Consider the following 19,676-nt stretch of genomic DNA (forward strand, 5'->3'; position numbering starts at 1 on the left):
CGGGATTACACCATAAAATCATCTTAAAAAATAAAACTTATCTTAATTTTTTTTTTAAAACTTGAAAAAAAACAACAACCATTAAGCCCATTGGTTGCATCCACACGAATGTATGTAACCGATACGCTTACTGGTTGCATTTTAAAGTTTTATAAAAGTGTTTCATAAAACGTTTATGGTGTAATCCTGATCTTGGAAGCAACTTCTACAAACATTGCTCTTAGAAGTAACTTTTATAAGCAATGCTTTTAGAAGTATATTTTACAACAATCCTCTCACAGATTTTTTTTTCAAATAATCTCTTCAAAATAATGCTAACAGGAGTTACTTCCCCTAACAATAATCTTGAAAGTAACTGTCCCACCATCTCTCTTAGAAATAATTTGTTTAACAATCATGTGATAGGAATACCTTTTACAATAATATCTTCCAAAGAATTTTCATAAAAGCATATTTTTAATTTTATAAAAGCAAACCCGGGGGGGGGGGGGTTGCTCCCAGAAATAAATTTTTCCAGAGAATATTCACAAAAGTAACTTTAGCATAAGCAATTAGTCTGCATGAAAATATTTTTATATACAATGCAAAATCATAACACAATTTCAATTTGGCAGCGTGATTGTGGGAAGTCAAAATTGTACTTTATAGTTCATGGAAAATCTTAACTAACGTTCAAAGTAGCTATATATTGTCTAATACTGTTTCTAAAGAAACTTCGTCTTCTCAACCAATTGTTCCGTGAAACAGTTTCTTTAACGCTGTTCTTTCTTTCTGAAACTAATGCTATGAGAAACAACAGCTTTTCAAACAACGATAAGAAATGGAAACTTTCGTAACATCACTCCAGGGTATAACGACATTTCAACAAGTCATCTAGAAAATGACGGCTCCTTTTGTGTTAGATATCACAACTTCGAATTTTCTGTCAAATATTTTTCACTATTATTGTTATATAAAACTATTATTATGATGATCCATCTCGAAAGAAAAATAAGAAGATATTCTAAAAGAGTCATTTTTGTGGAAACTTCTGTGGCCATTGCTCTCAAATCCAACACTAATTCATATAAACTGTTCAAAGCGATTAGAAATTAGTTTTTATGCAAGTGCAATTTTTAAATATTTTAATTGATAAAATATCTGCAGAGAACATTGTAAGGAAATCACAAGGAGTTGTGTGTCAAATGAGATCATCATCAACAAAATTTTAATAAATTTAAATAAATACTTTTGAATAAAAGCTGCATATCCCCTAATTGTTTTGAGCTGTGTAGGTAACAAATTATATACTAGATCAGCGTTTCTCAACCTTTTTGTACATTGTGTGTAGAACTGTTTCAATTAATTTACCAATCTTATTGTAGCATGATTGATGTGACCATATACTCAGTATTTTGCGCGATTGCTGGGCATTGGTGTAAATTTTTACAACGCATAAAATAAATTGTGACAATTACTGCTATTATTCAGTAACACTCCCCTCATATATATGTCATGTTTATATGATTTTATATGTAAACCGCATTTCAATTCACGATTTCCAGTAGCTCCCCATTCTCCACTCAGCAATTTTAGCAACAGTTGCTGATTTCGCCGACTCATGGCAATGGTTTCAGAGAAAACTGATACCGTACCGTAAGTAGTGGGAAAAGGGGGTTACTGGAACAAAGGACTTAGTACAGTCAAGGCTAGGACCGGAAAAAGGCGCAAAAGGCGTTCGATGTACGCATGCGCGTCAGGAGGTCCCGGTTTTATCCCCCCCCCCCCATTATAAAAGAGGAATGAACCCGTGTTCCACTTTCACTCCGATTAAAAAAAAAAAAATGGAAGATGTATACCGAAATCCGAAGAGTGAGGGTAGTTATGGTGGTGTCGAACCATTATATCGAGCTCTAAAAGGGGAATTTTCTCGAACAAAAATAAGAAAGTGGTTAGAAGGGGAAAAATCTTACACACTCCATCGTGAAAGAAGAAAAAAGTTCCCCAGGAACCGTATTATAGTTGGTGCAATGAATCAACAATTCCAGGCTGATTTAGTTGACATGAGAAACCTGGTAAAATACAACGACGGTTATCAGTATATCTTAACGTGTATTGATGTGTTGTCTAAATATGCTTGGGCCATCCCGCTCAAAGACAAAACGGGGCGGAGCGTGGTGAAAGCGTTTGATCAAATATTTGTCGAAAGGCAACCACATGTTCTGCAAACGGATAAAGGCACCGAATTCAAGAATAAGGTCTTCCAAAAGTTTCTGAAGGAAAAAGGGGTCAAGTTCTTTACGACAGAGGATGACGTCACAAAGGCTGCGATAGCAGAAAGGTTCAATAAAACGCTGAAATCGAGGATGTGGCGATACTTCACAGAAAATAACACGCATAGATACATAGACGTGTTACAAGATCTGGTTTTTGGGTATAATAATAAGTTTCACAGGAGTATAATGATGAGTCCTACCGAAGTTAATAAAGAAAACGAAAAGAGGGTGTGGGACAACCTCTATGGGAAGAAAAAGGTTAAAAAAGTAAAACAAAAGTTTTTTATCGGCGACCACGTTCGTATTTCTCGTACGAAACACCCTTTTGAAAAGGGATACGAGTCTAATTTTACACATGAAGTTTTCGTGGTGGATGAATACATACCGAGGGAGATACCCGTCTACAGACTAAAAGATTTGATGGGTGAAAAAATTAAAGGGACATTTTACGAACATGAAATGACGAAGACCACACTAGAAGACACCTTTCCTATAGAAAAAATTCTAAGAAAAAGGAAGAGGCAAGGTAAAACAGAGCTACTCGTAAAGTGGATGCATTATCCAGAAAAGTTTATATCATGGATATAAATACAGCGACTCAATCCATCTTTACTCATTTCAACAAGATGGCTTCGTTCTACTTAACGCTCCCAAGCGATTCGAGCATGAATTTCTTTCCTGATAACACCCTTTCCAACTTCGTCACAAAACTCCCCAGCGCGTTAGAGTTTGATTCGGATATGGAAGTAGCTCTATCAGAGCTGATATTTCCCCATTCTTTCCACAACATAACGGAACGGTCTAACAGCTTTGAATTTAATTCTGGAGATGGAGTGATAAAAAAAGGTGTCATCCCTTGTGGTTTCTACGAGAGTACCACAGACCTGATTAAGGTGATGACGAGAAATTTTAGAAAGGAAGATATTGATTTGATTTTCAACAAAACCACGAAAAAAGTGAAGGTGGCTACGAGGAAAGGTGCTAAGTTAATTCTACATACAGGAATAGCAGAGAATCTAGGTTTTGAACCCGGTGAGATAAAAGGAATGATGATAGAGGGGCCTTTCACGGCTGATCCGAAACTAGACTTTCATCTGTTGTACGTTTATTGTGATATAGTCGAACCGCAGATTGTCGGCAACACCTTTGCCCCGTTATTAAGAATCGTAAAAACCGAAGGACACGATGGCGACATCGTCAACGCAGCCTTCGAGAGGGGTCACTACATCCCTCTAGCCCGAAGGAGTTTTGAAACAGTTCACATTCATATAAGGACGCACACAGGTCATCTCGTGTCATTTGAACGTGGGAAGGTGATAGTTAAACTCCACTTCCGACTGAAACATTTATGATGTCTTACCGCCCGTATCGCTGTTGTATAGACAGCGTAACTGATTATTACGTCAACCAAGCGGGTCAAGGTCTTGGATATTATCAGGGTATACCACTGCAACGGGGTTACGGTTTCGGTTCAATATTCAGCTCCCTTTTCCGATCGGCTATGCCTTTGTTCAAAAAAGGAGCGAAGGCTCTTGGCCGTCAGGTTCTCAGGTCAGGTGTAGATTTTGCCAATGACGTCGTACAAGGTAGAGATTTGAAAACAGCTGCGGTGGAAAGAGCAAAAGAGGCTGGTCGCTTGCTGAGTGATAAAGCTTCTACGAAAGTTAAAACAATGCTCGGAGGACATAAAAGGAAACGCTTAGCGAGAAAAAACGTCATTCGTAAGAAAGCTAGGAAGGCAACAGCACCCGATATTTTCGATTGAGAAGATGGCTCTCATCATGACAAACTCACCCGAGTGTCTCAAAAGCGAAGTAGATTTGTTCGCTTTACCCCCTACTCAAACCGCCATAGAAGGTGGAGAATGGATTGAATTTCTCCCACTTTCCAGTATTAAAGACGGTCCGATTGAGTTCAACATTACAGGTAGCACCGAAGATTACATAGACCTATCTTCCACACAACTACACGTCAAGTTGAGGGTCACAAAGAAGGACGGTAAACCACTTCTTGATACCGACCTAGTTTCTCCTGCGAATCTACCGCTACATTCCCTCTTCTCCCAAGTGGACGTCTCTCTCAATGGTAGGAATATCACGAATTCGTCTCACACCTACCCTTACAGAGCCTATATCGAAACTTTGCTGAACTATGGTCGAGATGCGAAGATGGGTCCCCTCACTATGGAAGGTTTCCACAAGGACACTGCAGGTTCCATGGCCGACCACGAAAATAACGAAGGTATGAAAGAGCGGTCAAAACACATTGCAAACAGCAGATCTTACGACCTATTGGGAAGAGTACACTGTTCACTTTTTTTTCAACAAAGACTGTTACTCAACTTGGTAGATGTTAAACTTAGATTAGTGCGTTCGAAACCATCGTTTTTTCTAATATCCTCGACAGCTGATTATAACGTGCACATAGATCATGCCAGCCTCTTTGTAAGGAAGGTGAGAGTTAACCCAGCTGTTGCCATCGGGCATGCTAAAGCATTGGAGAAGACCACTGCGAAATACCCTATCAATAGAGTACTTTGTAAGGTTTACTCTGTGGCACAGGGAAGCATGTCATTCGTCCAAGACAATGTGTATCTGGGTGCAATGCCTCAACGAGTTATCATCGGCCTAGTTGACAATGAATCTTTCAACGGTACATTTAGAAGCAACCCGTTCGATTTCAAGCATTACGATCTCAACTTCGTCTCCGTATATGTTGATGGTCGACCAGTCCCCCACAAACCCCTAGAGCCTAACTTTGAGACCGGAAACACCGTAAGAGCCTACAATAACCTGTTTCGAGTCGAGGAAGATCGTGGCATAGACATAACCAGAGAAGAATTTCATAGTGGTTACACTCTATTTTGTTTCTCCCTACTCCCCGACCAGAGCGACTGCGGACACTTACACTTGGTGAAACATAGTAATCTACGTGTGGAACTAAAGTTTGCGAAAGCACTACCTAAAACCATCTCGGTAATCATATATGGTGAGTTTCAGAACCTTATAGAGATAACAAAATCGAGAAGTGTATTGTGCGATTTCTCTGGCTGATGGATTCCGAACAGATTCGTCGAGCACTCCGCAGAGACCCGAAAACGAAAAAAGTTTTCAGGAACGTTTACGCTAGTGACGCGTTGCCTTCGAGAATACGAAATTATCCTACAGCTCTGATCGTTAACACAGATACCAGTGCAGAGTCTGGAACACATTGGTTGGCTATATATCTTCATGACAATTTGACCGCGGAGTTTTTTGACTCATTCGGAAGACATCCTTCAAACTTTCAGAAAGGTAATATCACGAAATTCCTGAGAAGATATCAACGACTCACCTACAATGACGTGGCGCTGCAGTCAGCTGATACCCAAGTTTGTGGCTATTATGTTATTTATTACGTGTACTGTAAATGTATGGGTGAAAGTATGAATTCTATTGTATCTCGCTTCAATGTGAACAACGATTTACGTGTGTTTAACTTTGTAAGAAAATACTTTTCTTTTTAATAAAATTGATTTGCACAACTCATGTCTCATCATTTTTCACGATGGAACCGTTAACGTTACACCATCCATTCACTGCCGTCTGTGCAGGTGCAAGCGGTAGCGGGAAAACATATTTTTTAAAGGGTCTGCTCGAACATCGTGAAAGGCTTATCAAACCTTTACCGAAACGCGTGATATGGTTTTACGGAGAATCTCAGCCACTGCACGAGGAAATTAGAGATGTTGAATTCCGAGACGATTGTAATTTCGAGGGAGTCTCCAATGCCTTACTGATTTTCGATGATTTTATGTCAGAGTTATCGGGAGAAGAGAAAATGGTTAAGCTATTTACTAAGTATAGCCACCATCGAAATTTATCGGTTATCTTTGTAACTCAGAATTTCTTTCATAAGAAACTGCGGGAAATAACGCTAAACGCGCATTATATTTTCCTGTTTAAAAACCGGAGGGATTTGAACCAAATCACCCATTTGGGGAGACAGTTGTATCCTACGAAATTAAATTTTTTCGAAGAAAGTTACGCAGATGCAACGAAATCTCCGTATTCATATTTATCGATCGATCTTAGGCAAGAAACGGATGAAAAAATGCGTTTACGCACCAACGTGTTACCCACGCAAACGCAGTATGTCTATCAACCGAGACGTTAAAAGACTGGGTACGTCAGCGACACTATTTATTCAACGATATGTCCGCGAGGAAGCAACAAGTGCTGAGATTGTTAAGCGGATGTCCTCAAAGACAACGTAAAGAATTATTGAAGCGGTTACCAAATTCTGACATCAAAACCGTTTGTGAATGTGCATTGAATTTACTGCATGGTAATATCCCAATATCCACCCTCCAAAAAGCTAAACTTCAAAAGTATAAAGGTTTGCTCCGTACGTTAGCAAAGAGGAAAACACCTCTTTATAAAAAGAGAAAGATCCTCATACAAAAAGGTGGTTTCCTTCAAGTTCTTTTACCCGCTGCAATCGGTTTGATTTCAAGTCTGATAGGACATGGAATTCGCTAAAAAAGTTATGGTACTTGTTCCAGAAGATAGAATGAACCGCCATGTTATTAAAGAGCCGCAGCTTACGGAACTAGATACTGAAATGGCGAAGATACTGAACAGTGAATTACCGAACGAGGTTAAAATAAAGTTTTATCAACAGATTTTGAACAAGAGGAATACTGCCTTAGGAAACAATTCGCCACTCGACCGTTTCGATGAAGAAGAAGAAGAACCTAAAATGCGCGATCTCAGTAAACCGCCGTTGAAGAAAAGTGCATCATCTGATATATTGTTAAATTTACCGAAATCTCACCGTGAAATATCGGGAAAAATTATAAGTCACCTTAAAGATTACCCAAATGTTATCAAATGGTCACCGAGCGGTCAGCTTGTGTATAAAGGGGTGGAGATAGATAATACAAATATTTCCGAACTGTTATCCAGTGTCGTGAGCATTCAAAAAAAGAAACCTGTTCCGGGTGAGAAAGAGTTTCTTCAAGGTTTATACGAGATAAGTTTACCGCATTATTACATAAGAAATAAAAAATATATGAAAAGATGGCTTGAGTTGTAAAAAACGTACTGGAAATAAAGATTTTCTTCTCTGAATTGTGTCTCCTGTTGTTAAAAAAAAAACACACACACACACAATCGTTTAGAAACATGTACAATAAGCATTTATTTTTCTGTTGGTTACATCAACTTTCTTCTTCTCCGTGGGGATTAATCGCGTGGTGTCCATAAGCTAATGTTGAGACCCCATCATCTAATATATAGCGTTTGTCATCAAGGGGACAAAGACTTACTTTTCGTACCATGGTTGTGTGGAGTTGGTGCTTAGTGTTCGTGATTTTTACCATCGTATGTCTGTACCGCACTTGATCGAAAAGCGAAGACTTGTACAGCTCATGATGCAGTTGATTGCGGGAAACGGTTTTGCTGACTCCCTTGGCCGTTTTCTTGTTTTCCTTAGCCGTAACAATGCTGTACATTTTTGAACGAAGACCGACAAACGATAGAATGGGGTCACCGGGGCATTCGTCCTTCATCAACCCGAGCACTGCTTTGTTATGAGGGTTGTAAAGGGTGTGATTTGGAGGAAAATTTGAAGTGTCGAATTCGTCCATGTTGGATTTTATCACGCGGTGTAGATTTTGGGTTTCGATTGCATACGTTAGCGAATCTGTGTCGGTGAAGAGAAGTTGCGCTTTTTCTCCGAACTGTGATTTAACCCACCGATAGTGAAAATCATAAATTTTGATTTTACTCACGTCCAGAACTACGAAACCCACATACATAGGACGAACTAATTTCAGTTTTAACCTTTTCATTTTTATGGCAACCAATCCATTGCTAAAAATTCTGAAGGCTTCAAAGGCTGGGGATGCAATTAATTTTTTAGCTTTTTTCTCCTTATGCACAATTTTTACGTTAACATGCTTCCGCTGGTTTTCCATGGTTTTCCCGAATACTGCATTGTTCATCAGTTTGAAGAACGATTTTTCGAAATCGTTCGAAGCTGATTGACGGCGTTCGGTATTAAAGTCAATGTACGGTTTCAGCCACGGTTTTTGATTGAACTCTATAACCCTTTTTATATATTTTATTTTGAGACCGAGGGTGAGGTAGAGTTGGAGGTTGCGATAATGTACTACATAGTTTTCTTTGTCGTATAAATTGGGAACTAGCTTTGTGCATTCGGACGGTTTCCCCTCCGGGTTAATTTTCCCCCACACGCTCTTCATATGGTTTGAAAACAACTTTTCTGTTATCACCATGTTTTCAGGTGCTAGCGGATAATCGTTATGGTCATTGTGAAGTTCTTTGGGGTATTCTAGCCCGACTTCCAAGACATATCCTTTCGGAGAGTCCTCGGGAACGTTTGCGATGTCTATGTTAGATATTTCCTCTGTGCTCAACCATCGGAAACCTGAATATGGTAGGTATTGGGACATAGCGTAACCATAAAGGTTATTTGCATCCCAATACACTATTTCTTTGGTCGGTTGATTGGGTTCAAACTGTTCGCTGTATCGGCTGTTAGCCTCAGCGTAACGATGGGTGATCATAGAAACACCTCCTCTAATACCGGATTCAAAAAACAAATGCATGTCTATGTCTGTGAGAAGTTCCAAATTAATATCGGTCATCCTCAGACATGCCGAAAAAGCCAAACCAGGGCCTGTATACATATGCGCAGGGTCAATTTTGTAATAGCTCATGCTAAGGTTCCTGAAACGTTCGAACACGTCTGCTAGTAAAAGCACGTCTGATTTTACGTAAAGGTCATGATAATCACCGAGATGTTGAATGCCGAATTTTTCCCATACGAGTTGTGCATGAGTGTAATCATCCACACTTATATCGGTTCCAGTTAGACTGCTGAAGAAAGCTTCGCGGGGTGGTAATTCAGTCTCTGAAAATCGAGAGAACGAGTCGATGTACTCGTACGGGTACACCCCTTTCCTCACAAGTAGGTCAGCATCTTCGAAAATGCTGTCAGTCAATCGAAAATCTGAACGGGTAAGATTGCCAACCAACTTATCTAAAGAAGCCGGTAGGAATTGAAATGAGTCTAAGAAACGTAAATCCCCAATCGAGAAAGAAATGTATTTCTCCAAATTATTAGGGATGACTGAGATATCCTGATCTTTGAAGAGCCCTGCCGCCTGCATGACTAGATGACTGTCATACCCTCTCAAATTATGTATTATTACAGGTACATGGTTAGAATATTTCAGCTGTAAATTGCACGCGTTATGCAACGCTGCAACGAACTCACCCGATATGTGGTCATGGTGTCGAACTCTATCACCACCCAACGGTTTCTCACACGTCATACATACAACAGCATCCTGAAATTTTTTCTCGTCTTCTTGGGATATGTTAAGGGGCTTCACGGTGTTAAGAATGTTTTGAATGCTAGCGTTCTCCTTCACCAGCATGTGAAGGAATACCTGCACGCAATCTTCTCCTCTATACACCACTGGGGGTTTATAAAGTGTGGTGTCAGGGCCTACTATAATATAACTGAAACCACTTGGTACATGTTTTTCTGTGTGGGTAGTGGATGAGTGTGTTGGGTTCGGAGTACAGCAAGAAATTTTCTCTAAGATACACTCAAAGTCAGCGTAAATCGTGAAAGGAACACGTAGCTGATACTGGTGCTGAGTGAATCTAAGCCATTTTTCATCTTCATTAGGCATACATATTCGTTGTAGACCGTGAGGTTTGCAATACTCTTTATGTTCGACCAACAAATTTTCTCTAGAAAACCTGTGTAGACAGTAAGGACAATAGAACCGAGCACCTTTATGCTTAGTTAGAGGGGATAACAACCTACTCATGTTTTTTATTAGACTGTAATGACTGGTATTTTCGTTACATATGTATAGCAAGTCAACGTGGTGAAGACGTTGGGTTGCCTCTGTCACCCTCATCGTGAAGATTTCATTATCCGCTAACCCATAGACATTGACAGAAATGTGTGGGTTCTGTTCTTCAAAGCGATTTATTTGGGTTATTTTGACTGGGAGCTCTATCCCACCCATGTTCAACTCATGCTCGAACTGTAGATATTTTGATACTCGTTGCGGATTCTCGTCTTGGGGGTGAAGGGCTGCTAATACACTCCAAATAAAACATTTATTATCCGTGTTTGAGATGTTTATAATCGCTTTTCTGTTCACGATTGATGGAGGTATGGGTAAGTAAGAAGCTGCTGCTAATGGGTTGTAGGCAGCTATATTCAGGTCTAATTTTAAAACCTTATCAAAGACCCACCCGCTGCCCATTCTTGTAAACTCGTCGAGCGAAGACAGAATTTTTTTTATAGCTGAATCTATCTTATCACCGAGTTCATCCTCAGAATGTATGAGTTCCACTCTCGAGCGGAAAAAAGGTTGTATAAATTCAATTTCATTGGATTCTGTTCTTCTTGAGAAGAGAACGTTCAGCACAATATAAAATTTAAGAGCCTTTTTCACACCTACTTCCCGGAGTATGATGTTTTGTATTTCGACTCGAACCTCGTTAAAGAAAAGAATGGGGTCATATGCGTTATCGGAAGTTGGTTCTATCACTATAACTGTGAAAGTGTTCAACGCATCTTCCTGTTGGTTTGGGGGAGCACCCGCCCCATGAAAGCATTGCCGCTCGTGATTTCGTCTGTTATCGCCTCGGGAAAAGCGTCTGCTGCATTTTCTACAAGTAAAAATTTTTTCTTTTGAGTGGATTCTTGTATGTCGACGTAAATCATGTAGCCTTTTAAACACCTTACCACAAGTCTTGCAAGAGTTCGGTTGCGCATCCTGAAAGCAGAAATGCAACAACGTCTGAGAAATAATAATAAAATTCTCGAATCCTTTCATATGTTTAAGTTTTTTCCTCAGTAATCTATAAATTTGATTACTTACCGTCTGTTTCGATGTGCCTGGCAAGCAACCATCTTGTTCATGAGAGTTCGATTGCGCATCCTGAAAGTAGAAATGCAACAACGTCTGAGAAATAATAATACAAACAGATAAAATACCTGACGAAGTGGGTACAAAAAATCTATTCATTTTATCTAAAATAATACACTATTCATATAAATAAAAATAGTTGTCTTATGGAAAAACAAAATACGTAAACATCAGGTACCCATAAGATTAAATGGCAACATCAAACACTATAATGAAAGAAACGGTCATGGTTGACGATATGGGAGAAAGACATTAATTTTATCGTTATGTGATTTTTATCTCAATCGATTCTTATGTCAGACATATCATTGACTATCCATACTGAAGTTGCCTTGTGCAGACATGGTTAATTATTATCTGTTTAATATGCATAAAAATGTGGAATTTTGATTTATGGTTTTTAAGTGGGAAAAAAATATTTCTGACCTGTTCTCAATTAATGTAACTCTTAAGTTGTTCACATCTCTCATATAGCACATCGATTTGAGTCACTGAGTATATAAGCGACTTTGAAGTAATATTCACAGGAAAACTCTTAGGGAAACATTGGAGTTCATTCTCCAAGATCAGATCTTGGTTTACCAGAAAATACCGGTCCTTTTTTATAAAACTTTTACTTCGTTTCTTAACCCATTAACGCCGGTTGGTATGGAAATTTGCCATTCGAAATTTTAATTTTTTCCTTTGTCAATAAATGGCTGAAGTGGTATCCTCATTATTTTTGTTATTCTCCGTTAATGGGTAAATACGAATTTTGAAAATATGTCTAATAGATTTGATTAAACGAGTAGAAAAATCTAACGCTAACAAACGTCAATCCGGAAAAGTTTTGCGCTTCATAAAATACTAGCTATAATACCCGACGTTGCCCGGGTTTTCTTCAATGAAGCTTTTTGGATCACTTGATATCTCCCTCTTTCTTTGAGGGACATGCAAACCGTGTCTAAGTTAACCAATATGATGACTCAGAAACGTAGAAATGTATATATATTTTTTTTCCTTTCTTAAAGAGAGCTAGGTATTTCGACCCTTCAAGTTATCCATCTGCCTATTTCAGCTTCCGCAAATGCTTGGTTAAAGCTGTGGAATTTCTTCGATGCACTTTATGGGTCCATAATTAATTTTAAAAACAACTTAAACTATATGAATTTATGCAGTTGAATATTAACGGAGACATTAATTTTCATGCTTGAGAAGATATAAATGAAAAGTTGAAAGCAATGTTATTGCATGAATATCCAACTCGAAAATAGTCCCAACTAATTACTTCGTATTTAATTTTTTTGGGCTTCGTATCTCTAAACGGACTCAATATTTCAAAACTTGAGAATTCAATACAATTTTTTAAATGAATTATGTGGTGAAAAACCCCACTAAATTTCTGCATTTCTATAGTAAAATCAGCAATTTTAACACTGATTTCAATGAGGATCACCATTTTCCAGGTCCTCAAAGCGATGATGATTATAACGTCTATTCGAAAAGCCTCATTACTGGGAGTATTGAAAATGTAGCAAACCATTATAAAGGCATAAACTATTATACATACACTGACAGAAGTGACAAACCATTAATAAAGGCATATCTGAAACGTATTGTTAGGGAACCACGGTAACCAAAGCAAACGTTCTGAAAGTAATTGTTGAGACCCAAAACCCATTTGTTGCCAGACAGTTTTTCACCCATTTACCCAGGTCTGACAAAAGTAGCCTATTGTTTAAGTCGGGTCCCATTTGGTACATATGCAAAATTTGACGACGATCGATCTAAAATTGTAGATTTCCATAGAGAATATATACACACACAAAATCAATTTATATATAATGATATCCCCCCAAATACTTCAGATCTCATGTGACCAAAGTATGATTATTTTGAATCAAACTAGCCCCCTCCCCATTATAAAACCCTTTTTTCGGTGTTGATAAATATTTATTGTTCAATAAAATATAAGAGAATTTATACTCAGTTGGATACATAATATAGTAACCGTCAATGCTTTGCAATGTTCTAGAAACTTGGGAATTCATTGTCTATTAAAATATTTTGATTCAAATGCACAATGACAGAATTTCATAAATTCTACGAAAATTTTTTTTTCTTCCTATTATTTGAACTCTGATTTGTGAAAGTTAAAATGTTACTGGGTTGGATCTAATGTTTAGAGTTCAACCAGTCTTCCATATGGGTAACGTGTAATCCAGTATTAGAGAAAAATCCCTGTATTTGAACCGGAAAATTTAAACATTTCAAAATCAAGTCTTTCTTCAAACCCAAACATAACATATACTAATAAGTAATACTAATTAGAATTAATTGTAAAATAAATTTGAAGTAATAATATCAAAAGTACTTACAGTAACTTTCTGCTTTTTCGGAGAAGACGGTGTATCGAAGAAGTCTGGTTGCACTTCGCTAAAATGTTCTTCGATTTCGTAGAAGTCGCACAACGCGTTCAGTTCGTCAAGAGGTATGCCAAAGTCCAGAAAATCTTCGTTAAGATCCGACATCTTTCAAGTGAGGAGAGTTCATCAAGCGGATGGGGTTTTTATTCACCTAAGGGGGGGGGGAAGAAGAAAGTTGATGGGGCTATTTCCCTCATAGCATCCAACAGGGTAGGGGATCTTTACGTGAATAGAGGTCCTTCACGCGTAAAATAAAGTTTTCAAAATCTAACTTGTTTAAAAAGTTCGGATGAACATTCAAATCCCTAGCAATACTCTTCATGTTAATTTTAGCGAACGCCCGGTTGAAATATCGCACGAGTCGTATGTCAAAAGATTGGCTTAAACAATCATGAGAACTCTGACCCGGGGCATCAAGATCACATCCATCACACTGGAAAATGTCGTTGATACATTCCTCGAGCATGTCACTGAGTTTTTCAGCATATGCAATTTCAGGATCCGCGGTCTCTGAAAATGATACGTTTTTCTTCATGCAATCCTGCATGAAGTCGATGCACTTCACACGTCTTAAATACGACGAGCACTTCGCTGCCGGATCAGCTAACTTCATGAAACAATCGCGGTAGATTGTTATATAGTTCTTAGCCGTATTGAATGTACCGTCTTCTTTTTTGTAAATCGGTTGAAGCAACACCTTTTCTCCGTCTGACTTCACCAACAGATCTTCGCATACCACAAAAAAGAATACTTTTCGGGGTTCATTCGACATCATCTCCCGTAAGGTCTCAAATACGTAGGGCGTCATCGATATCCCTTTCTTTGTAGGGATAAGGGATCCGTCTCCACCAGATTCAAACATTCGTAAGTGAACTTTTAAAGTATTTTTGAAGATGACTACCGATAGGTGTACGCCATCACATACGGGAAACATGCTCACTTCGCTGGGTGCTATTTTCGGACGTTTCATCGAGTTGGTCTCATCTTCCTTCTGAACACGTTTTACGGCGTTCATAGTATCCTTGCTGGATGTTGTTTCCATGGCAGATAACTGAAAATATAATGAAAAATATTTTATCGTCTATCTATAATTATTTAAAACGAAAATAAAATAGAATATAAGAAATATTAAATTTTTACTTACACGAGAGTTCGTGAAGACGTGGAACTACTTCAGGAGCAGCAGATGAAGCAACTGAAAATGAGGGTAGCACCTGTATAAATAGGTAGTTGGCGTTATCCGCTTGCGGAAGAAAATGCAGTGATTTAATATGAGAATGCTAGTGCGTTAGCAGGTGTTCGGACCGAAAGTAAAAGTGGCTTTTTGTCAGCGGTGAAAGTTTTCTTGGAAAAAAAGTATATGCTATATTCCCACAGGTTAACAGGTGTTCTATATCCAAAGGAAAGGCCAGCAAAAGTAGGTCGAGCAAGGTGCATCTTCTGAGAACGCCCCCCTTGAAAAAAAAGTATATCCCATATTCCCACAGGTTAACAGGTGTTCAATATCGAAAGTAAAAGTAGGTCGAGCAAGGTGCACCTTCTTGAGAACGTCCCCCGGGTGAACAGGTGCATAACGATCTTCTCCGAAAGTGAAAGTAGGGGACAGGTGCGATTTTCTTGAGAACATCATATTGGGTATTCTTTTATAACGGATCAATTATAATTTTCGTATGAAAAAAAGTCCTGTAGAATATATTCCCGAAGTTCAAGGACCCTATGAATAATCCCCCCCAAGAAGCACCTGACGCGCATGCGTACATCGAACGCCTTTTGCGCCTTTTTCCGGTCCTAGCCTTGACTGTACTAAGTCCTTTGTTCCAGTAACCCCCTTTTCCCACTACTACCGTATTTTTACATATTGGTTACGAGAACTCATCCGGACACTACGGGAGCGCAAAACCCTCGTGGTGTTTTTGTTTTTTTTTGTGAAAGACAGTCAAACTCAGACGTTGCAAATTCAATATAATTGAAAGAATAGAGGGTACAAATTCAAACTCTGGTTCGAACCTAAGAGCACCTAGATGTATACGCAAATGACTGGAGCTGGACACTCTATCACTGATTCCCTTGCACACTCTCTTACAGTACAAGCAAACCCGTTAGAGAACAGAGAAACTGGATATATATACGCATACACGCATAAGCCATCTATACGTCATTTAAATAATTTCATCTAAAACAAATATTTCTAATCACTACAGGATGGTTTAGTAGCCAACTGCACTCCACTCATGTGGATGATGGAAGAGCTCTGAGGGTTATAGTTAAGCCTCAATTTCCAGTATTTTCTTTATAAAATTATCACCTATCCATAACATCAGTTTGTATCATGGTATAAATTGTCGTTCACGAGAATTTGTAACAACTTTTTATTTCCCCATTCATCATTATCATAATTATTTGTTGAGAATTGATTTTTTTTACCACTATTAGCGATATTGAGTATCAAAGGACAGGCATTTTTTCTTGATGGGGGGGAGGTTACTATAGCCTTCTTTACATGAGCAAGACTGGGAAGTTGCTTTGGTAATTATTATATGCATGACAACTTTTTTTCCTCATTGGGGAAAAAAGGTGGGACGGAAATCCGTCAGAGAAGTGTCCAATCTTTGCTGCGGAATAAAGCTGCGTGACTCCGATCACCTCTTCCATGATCCTTTGTGCTGCGGAAACTAGTGTTAGCTCCTTCGTCAGTCATCTTGAGCCAACCACTTCCGTTCAACCCACGCGACCAGCGACAACTTCCGAAAAGCAGTGGGGGGAGTACCGGCGTCAACTAAACGCCATGTAAACGGGTTGTAGTGAAAATCCGCGTTACCGGTAACTTCCCGGGATATTTTATTTAGCATGTAAACTGGGATTATTAGCGTTGAGAGTATAATTTTATTTGAATCCATAAGGATGCCGCTGATAATCAATTATTACAATAGTTGAATAATATTTTATTTAGTTAGAATTCAATAACAAGTCTGATAACAATGCCGTTTTACGAACCATAGGTTTAGAAACACTGAACCTATTTTCTTCAATCGGGTATTTTTATTTTGCAAAATACAAGGTCGGCGAAAGGCCATTGACACATTTTAAAAATTGATTTGAAAAAAGAAAAAACCAGCTTTGCAATAAAATAATTATTACGGCGTAAAATTATTTTTTCCTTCCTAAGTTAAAATAATGTTTCGCAATTTCAACCACAGATGGCGCTGCATAAAAAGGAACGCGATATAACAGATATAGAACATAAAATGTGACACAAGACGTGGAAATTTAATGTTTATTTGATTTCGCGATACAGCGACATCTGTAAGGGAATTTAATAAAAGAATAAGTTTAATGTACCAAAAAACCTTTAAACTTTTCGGGCAATTTTTGACCACGCATGTTTATGTGAATCGGTTGATTTTTGTTATTAATTTTTATAATTTATCAAGGACTTCACGTCTTCCTTGTATAATTTTCCTATAGGAAGAAGAAAAAACGAAAATTTATTCATTTATAACTGGCATATTAAATATACGATTTTTTTAATTATTTAATTTCCAAAATTGAATTAAAGTATTCAGTTCAAGTGTTCACACGATAAAATGTCCTCATAATATTCCACGTACAGTACTGAATTACAAGAAAGTATCTGTAATAATCAGCAATGAATTGGGATCATTACGGTGTTTCCTTTCTACTGATACTCACGTCCTAACCTTAATTGTAACTATTACTCCAGATTACGCAAATACATCAAACACACACGCAAACACACCGGTTTGGGTAACTGCTGCTGCTGTTTTTGTTTCGGTTTTGTTCATCTTCTTAATGCAACGTAAATTAGATTTCATTTCAGCTGTTCGGGCTAAATGCCAACGGAGACTCAACGAAGATCAATGAGATCAGTTCGATCTGAGATTTTATGGATCCTTCTACTCAAAGTTGATCAAATTACGGCAAATTAATCTGCGTCCACTCAATTGAACAGAATATGTAAAGCTATAATTAAATATAAACAACCATTTTTCTCTATTTTTTTTTCTTCTCCCATGCAAACTATTATTGATTTTCTCATTTTGTTCAATAAATTGCGGATATTGATTGACTTAATAAGAATTGCTAAGAATCTGTGTAAATGAATGTTTTATAATAAAAAAATCATCTAATATTCAAACTCAGTAATAACGACAACTCGATCCTAACTTATGGTGTTAGGTCTAATCGACTAGACGGTATGACCCCGTCTAGTCGATTTTCCAAAACTTACTTGGGGAGGGTCTCAATTTTTTTTCATTCAATTTCAAATCAAATGCACACAATTTTTTGTCAAAAGGTTGATTAGTTTATTGAAGAAAAGTTTATTGAAAGAAAAATAAGTTATGAATGTGTGATAGTGTAAACGTATGCGGGAATTTTGAGGGCAATTTTTTTGCAGACTGCAATTTTTGAGCTCGTTTTATCATTGTTTTGTTTGTTACTTATTTATTTATTTAATTTTTTTTTAATTATTATTAGTTTATCATTAATATTTACTATTCGTGTTTGAAAATTAACTCAATAATAATCGTGTCCACCAGTATGGATCGACAACGATCCCTTGGATGGATTTTCTTCGTTTTGCCAATGTAAGTTTTATGATGTGATGAATAAAATTGAATTGAATTGTAAGATAAAATATAAAAATTACTGCATCGCAAATTCTGAAATTCTTCAGAATTTTTTACTAGACATATGTGAGTGAAATGAACCTCAGATTTTGCAAATGGCGAATGGGAAGTATTTTTTTAAACTAATTTTGAGTTCAGATTTTTGGAAATGTATACATATTTTTTCAAACTTCGAAAATTCATAAAACTCTAACAAATTGCTGGATATTCAAGTTCGAAGTTCAATTTACTAACGTATTTTTCTTTTAAACAGTTACACTATTTATCATTAGTTTTTAATTTAATTTTGAAAGAATAAATTAACTGATTAAGAGGAATTTTTTAGTATTTGATTTGCTGTTAAATGAAATATTTATGAAAGACATTTTTGAAAAATCGACTTTAGGGGTTGCGCCCCCCTCCCCCGGAAACATTTCCCGGTCCGTGTAGATCACCGAATATTGTAGTGTTTACAGTAAGTCGCCGTGGTGGTAGAGCGGTCGTAGTGACGGACTCGGCGCACCGCGAGGTCATGCGATCGAACACAACCCTTGCCACAGTGGTGGTCTGCTGGAGTTGGTTTCCTGTGGTTCACGAATTCAAGGCGAGAATGCGAGCCAGTCCCCCTCCCCCTCCCATTATAAAGTGACGCAATAAAGAGCAACACGCCTACAACGATACAAATATTCAATTCATTACATTTCACTTCTGAAATCAAGATGGCAGCATTGAAAGTCAGGCAGGACAATGTGTGTGCCGCTGTGGTTGTCGAGTGGTCATAGTGACGGACTCGCGTCGCGAAGACCCGGGTTGGTTCCAAACTTCGAGACGCGAATGCGAGCCGATCTGTCTGTTAAAAAGTCTCGCCACTAAGAGCAACAGGCCTACAACGGTATAAATCTGCAACCATTACACTTCACTCATAGTTCGAAAAATAGAAAGCAGATAGCGGCACTATAACAAGCATAACACAGAAACAAGCTTCGCGTTAGGTTCACAACACGGACACGGACATTCCTACATTCGTTAGAAGTTCCGCAGAGAAATATCGACGAGGTGAATGTGTGTATTGTTTAGTAGTACACACAACAATGTATGCGCAACCAGAGTGTTAGGTACTCACATTTCTGTCGCAATGTCGATAGACCGGCGTTGCACTCCGTCTGAAAGAAAGAAAGTAAGTAATAATTTTCACGCAGTGTTTTTTGTAAGAAATACAGTATTTAACAGTTTTGCTAAAAATGCATCGTACATACGCGATTATGTGTTGATATTTTAGCAATCCCTGGTATGAGTAAAACTGATGTATTGTCCGTGGAGAGGGGCTATCAACCCTTTAAGAGGCTCGGCAGAATTTTTGTCGCATCGAGGGCACTTTGGTCTTTTTTTGACGATGAATATATTTAGATGCAATCAGATACTT

At 38.0% G+C, this 19,676-nt stretch overlaps 2 protein-coding genes across 2 annotated transcripts; one reads left to right on the forward strand and one right to left on the reverse strand.

The window, feature by feature from the left end:
• Positions 1-4,024: 4,024 nt before the first annotated feature.
• On the forward strand, positions 4,025-5,308 carry LOC149083976 (uncharacterized protein F54H12.2-like). Its single transcript, XM_089235241.1, has one exon. The coding sequence runs from the start codon at positions 4,025-4,027 to the stop codon at positions 5,306-5,308; it is 1,284 nt and encodes a 427-aa protein (XP_089091367.1).
• A 2,095-nt stretch (positions 5,309-7,403) lies between these two features.
• Positions 7,404-15,445, reverse strand: LOC149083977 (uncharacterized). Its single transcript, XM_089234342.1, has 4 exons — positions 14,770-15,445; positions 13,578-14,676; positions 11,173-11,232; positions 7,404-11,067 (listed from the first exon to the last, which is right to left on the reverse strand). The coding sequence occupies exons 2-4, from the start codon at positions 13,728-13,730 to the stop codon at positions 7,456-7,458; spliced, it is 3,825 nt and encodes a 1,274-aa protein (XP_089090468.1). The 5' UTR covers positions 13,731-14,676; positions 14,770-15,445; the 3' UTR covers positions 7,404-7,455.
• Positions 15,446-19,676: the final 4,231 nt, after the last annotated feature.

The sequence above is a fragment of the Pholcus phalangioides genome, unplaced genomic scaffold (genome assembly GCF_987345545.1).
Source record: "Pholcus phalangioides strain wild (caught in Gottingen) unplaced genomic scaffold, Ppha-v1.0 ptg000008l_1, whole genome shotgun sequence".
NCBI classification, from domain to species: domain Eukaryota; kingdom Metazoa; phylum Arthropoda; class Arachnida; order Araneae; family Pholcidae; genus Pholcus; species Pholcus phalangioides.

Bases quoted from the DNA above. Each gene is read 5' to 3' on its own strand.
- LOC149083976 (XM_089235241.1), top strand. From the start codon at position 4,025: ATGGCTCTCATCATGACAAACTCACCCGAGTGTCTCAAAAGCGAAGTA.
- LOC149083977 (XM_089234342.1), bottom strand. From the start codon at position 13,730: ATGTCGGATCTTAACGAAGATTTTCTGGACTTTGGCATACCTCTTGAC. The intron at 11,233-13,577 runs GTAAGTACTTTT...TTCTACTTTCAG, and splicing joins CGAAAAAGCAGAAAGTTACT to GATGCGCAATCGAACTCTCA. The intron at 11,068-11,172 runs GTAAGTAATCAA...TTCTGCTTTCAG, and splicing joins CAGGCACATCGAAACAGACG to GATGCGCAACCGAACTCTTG.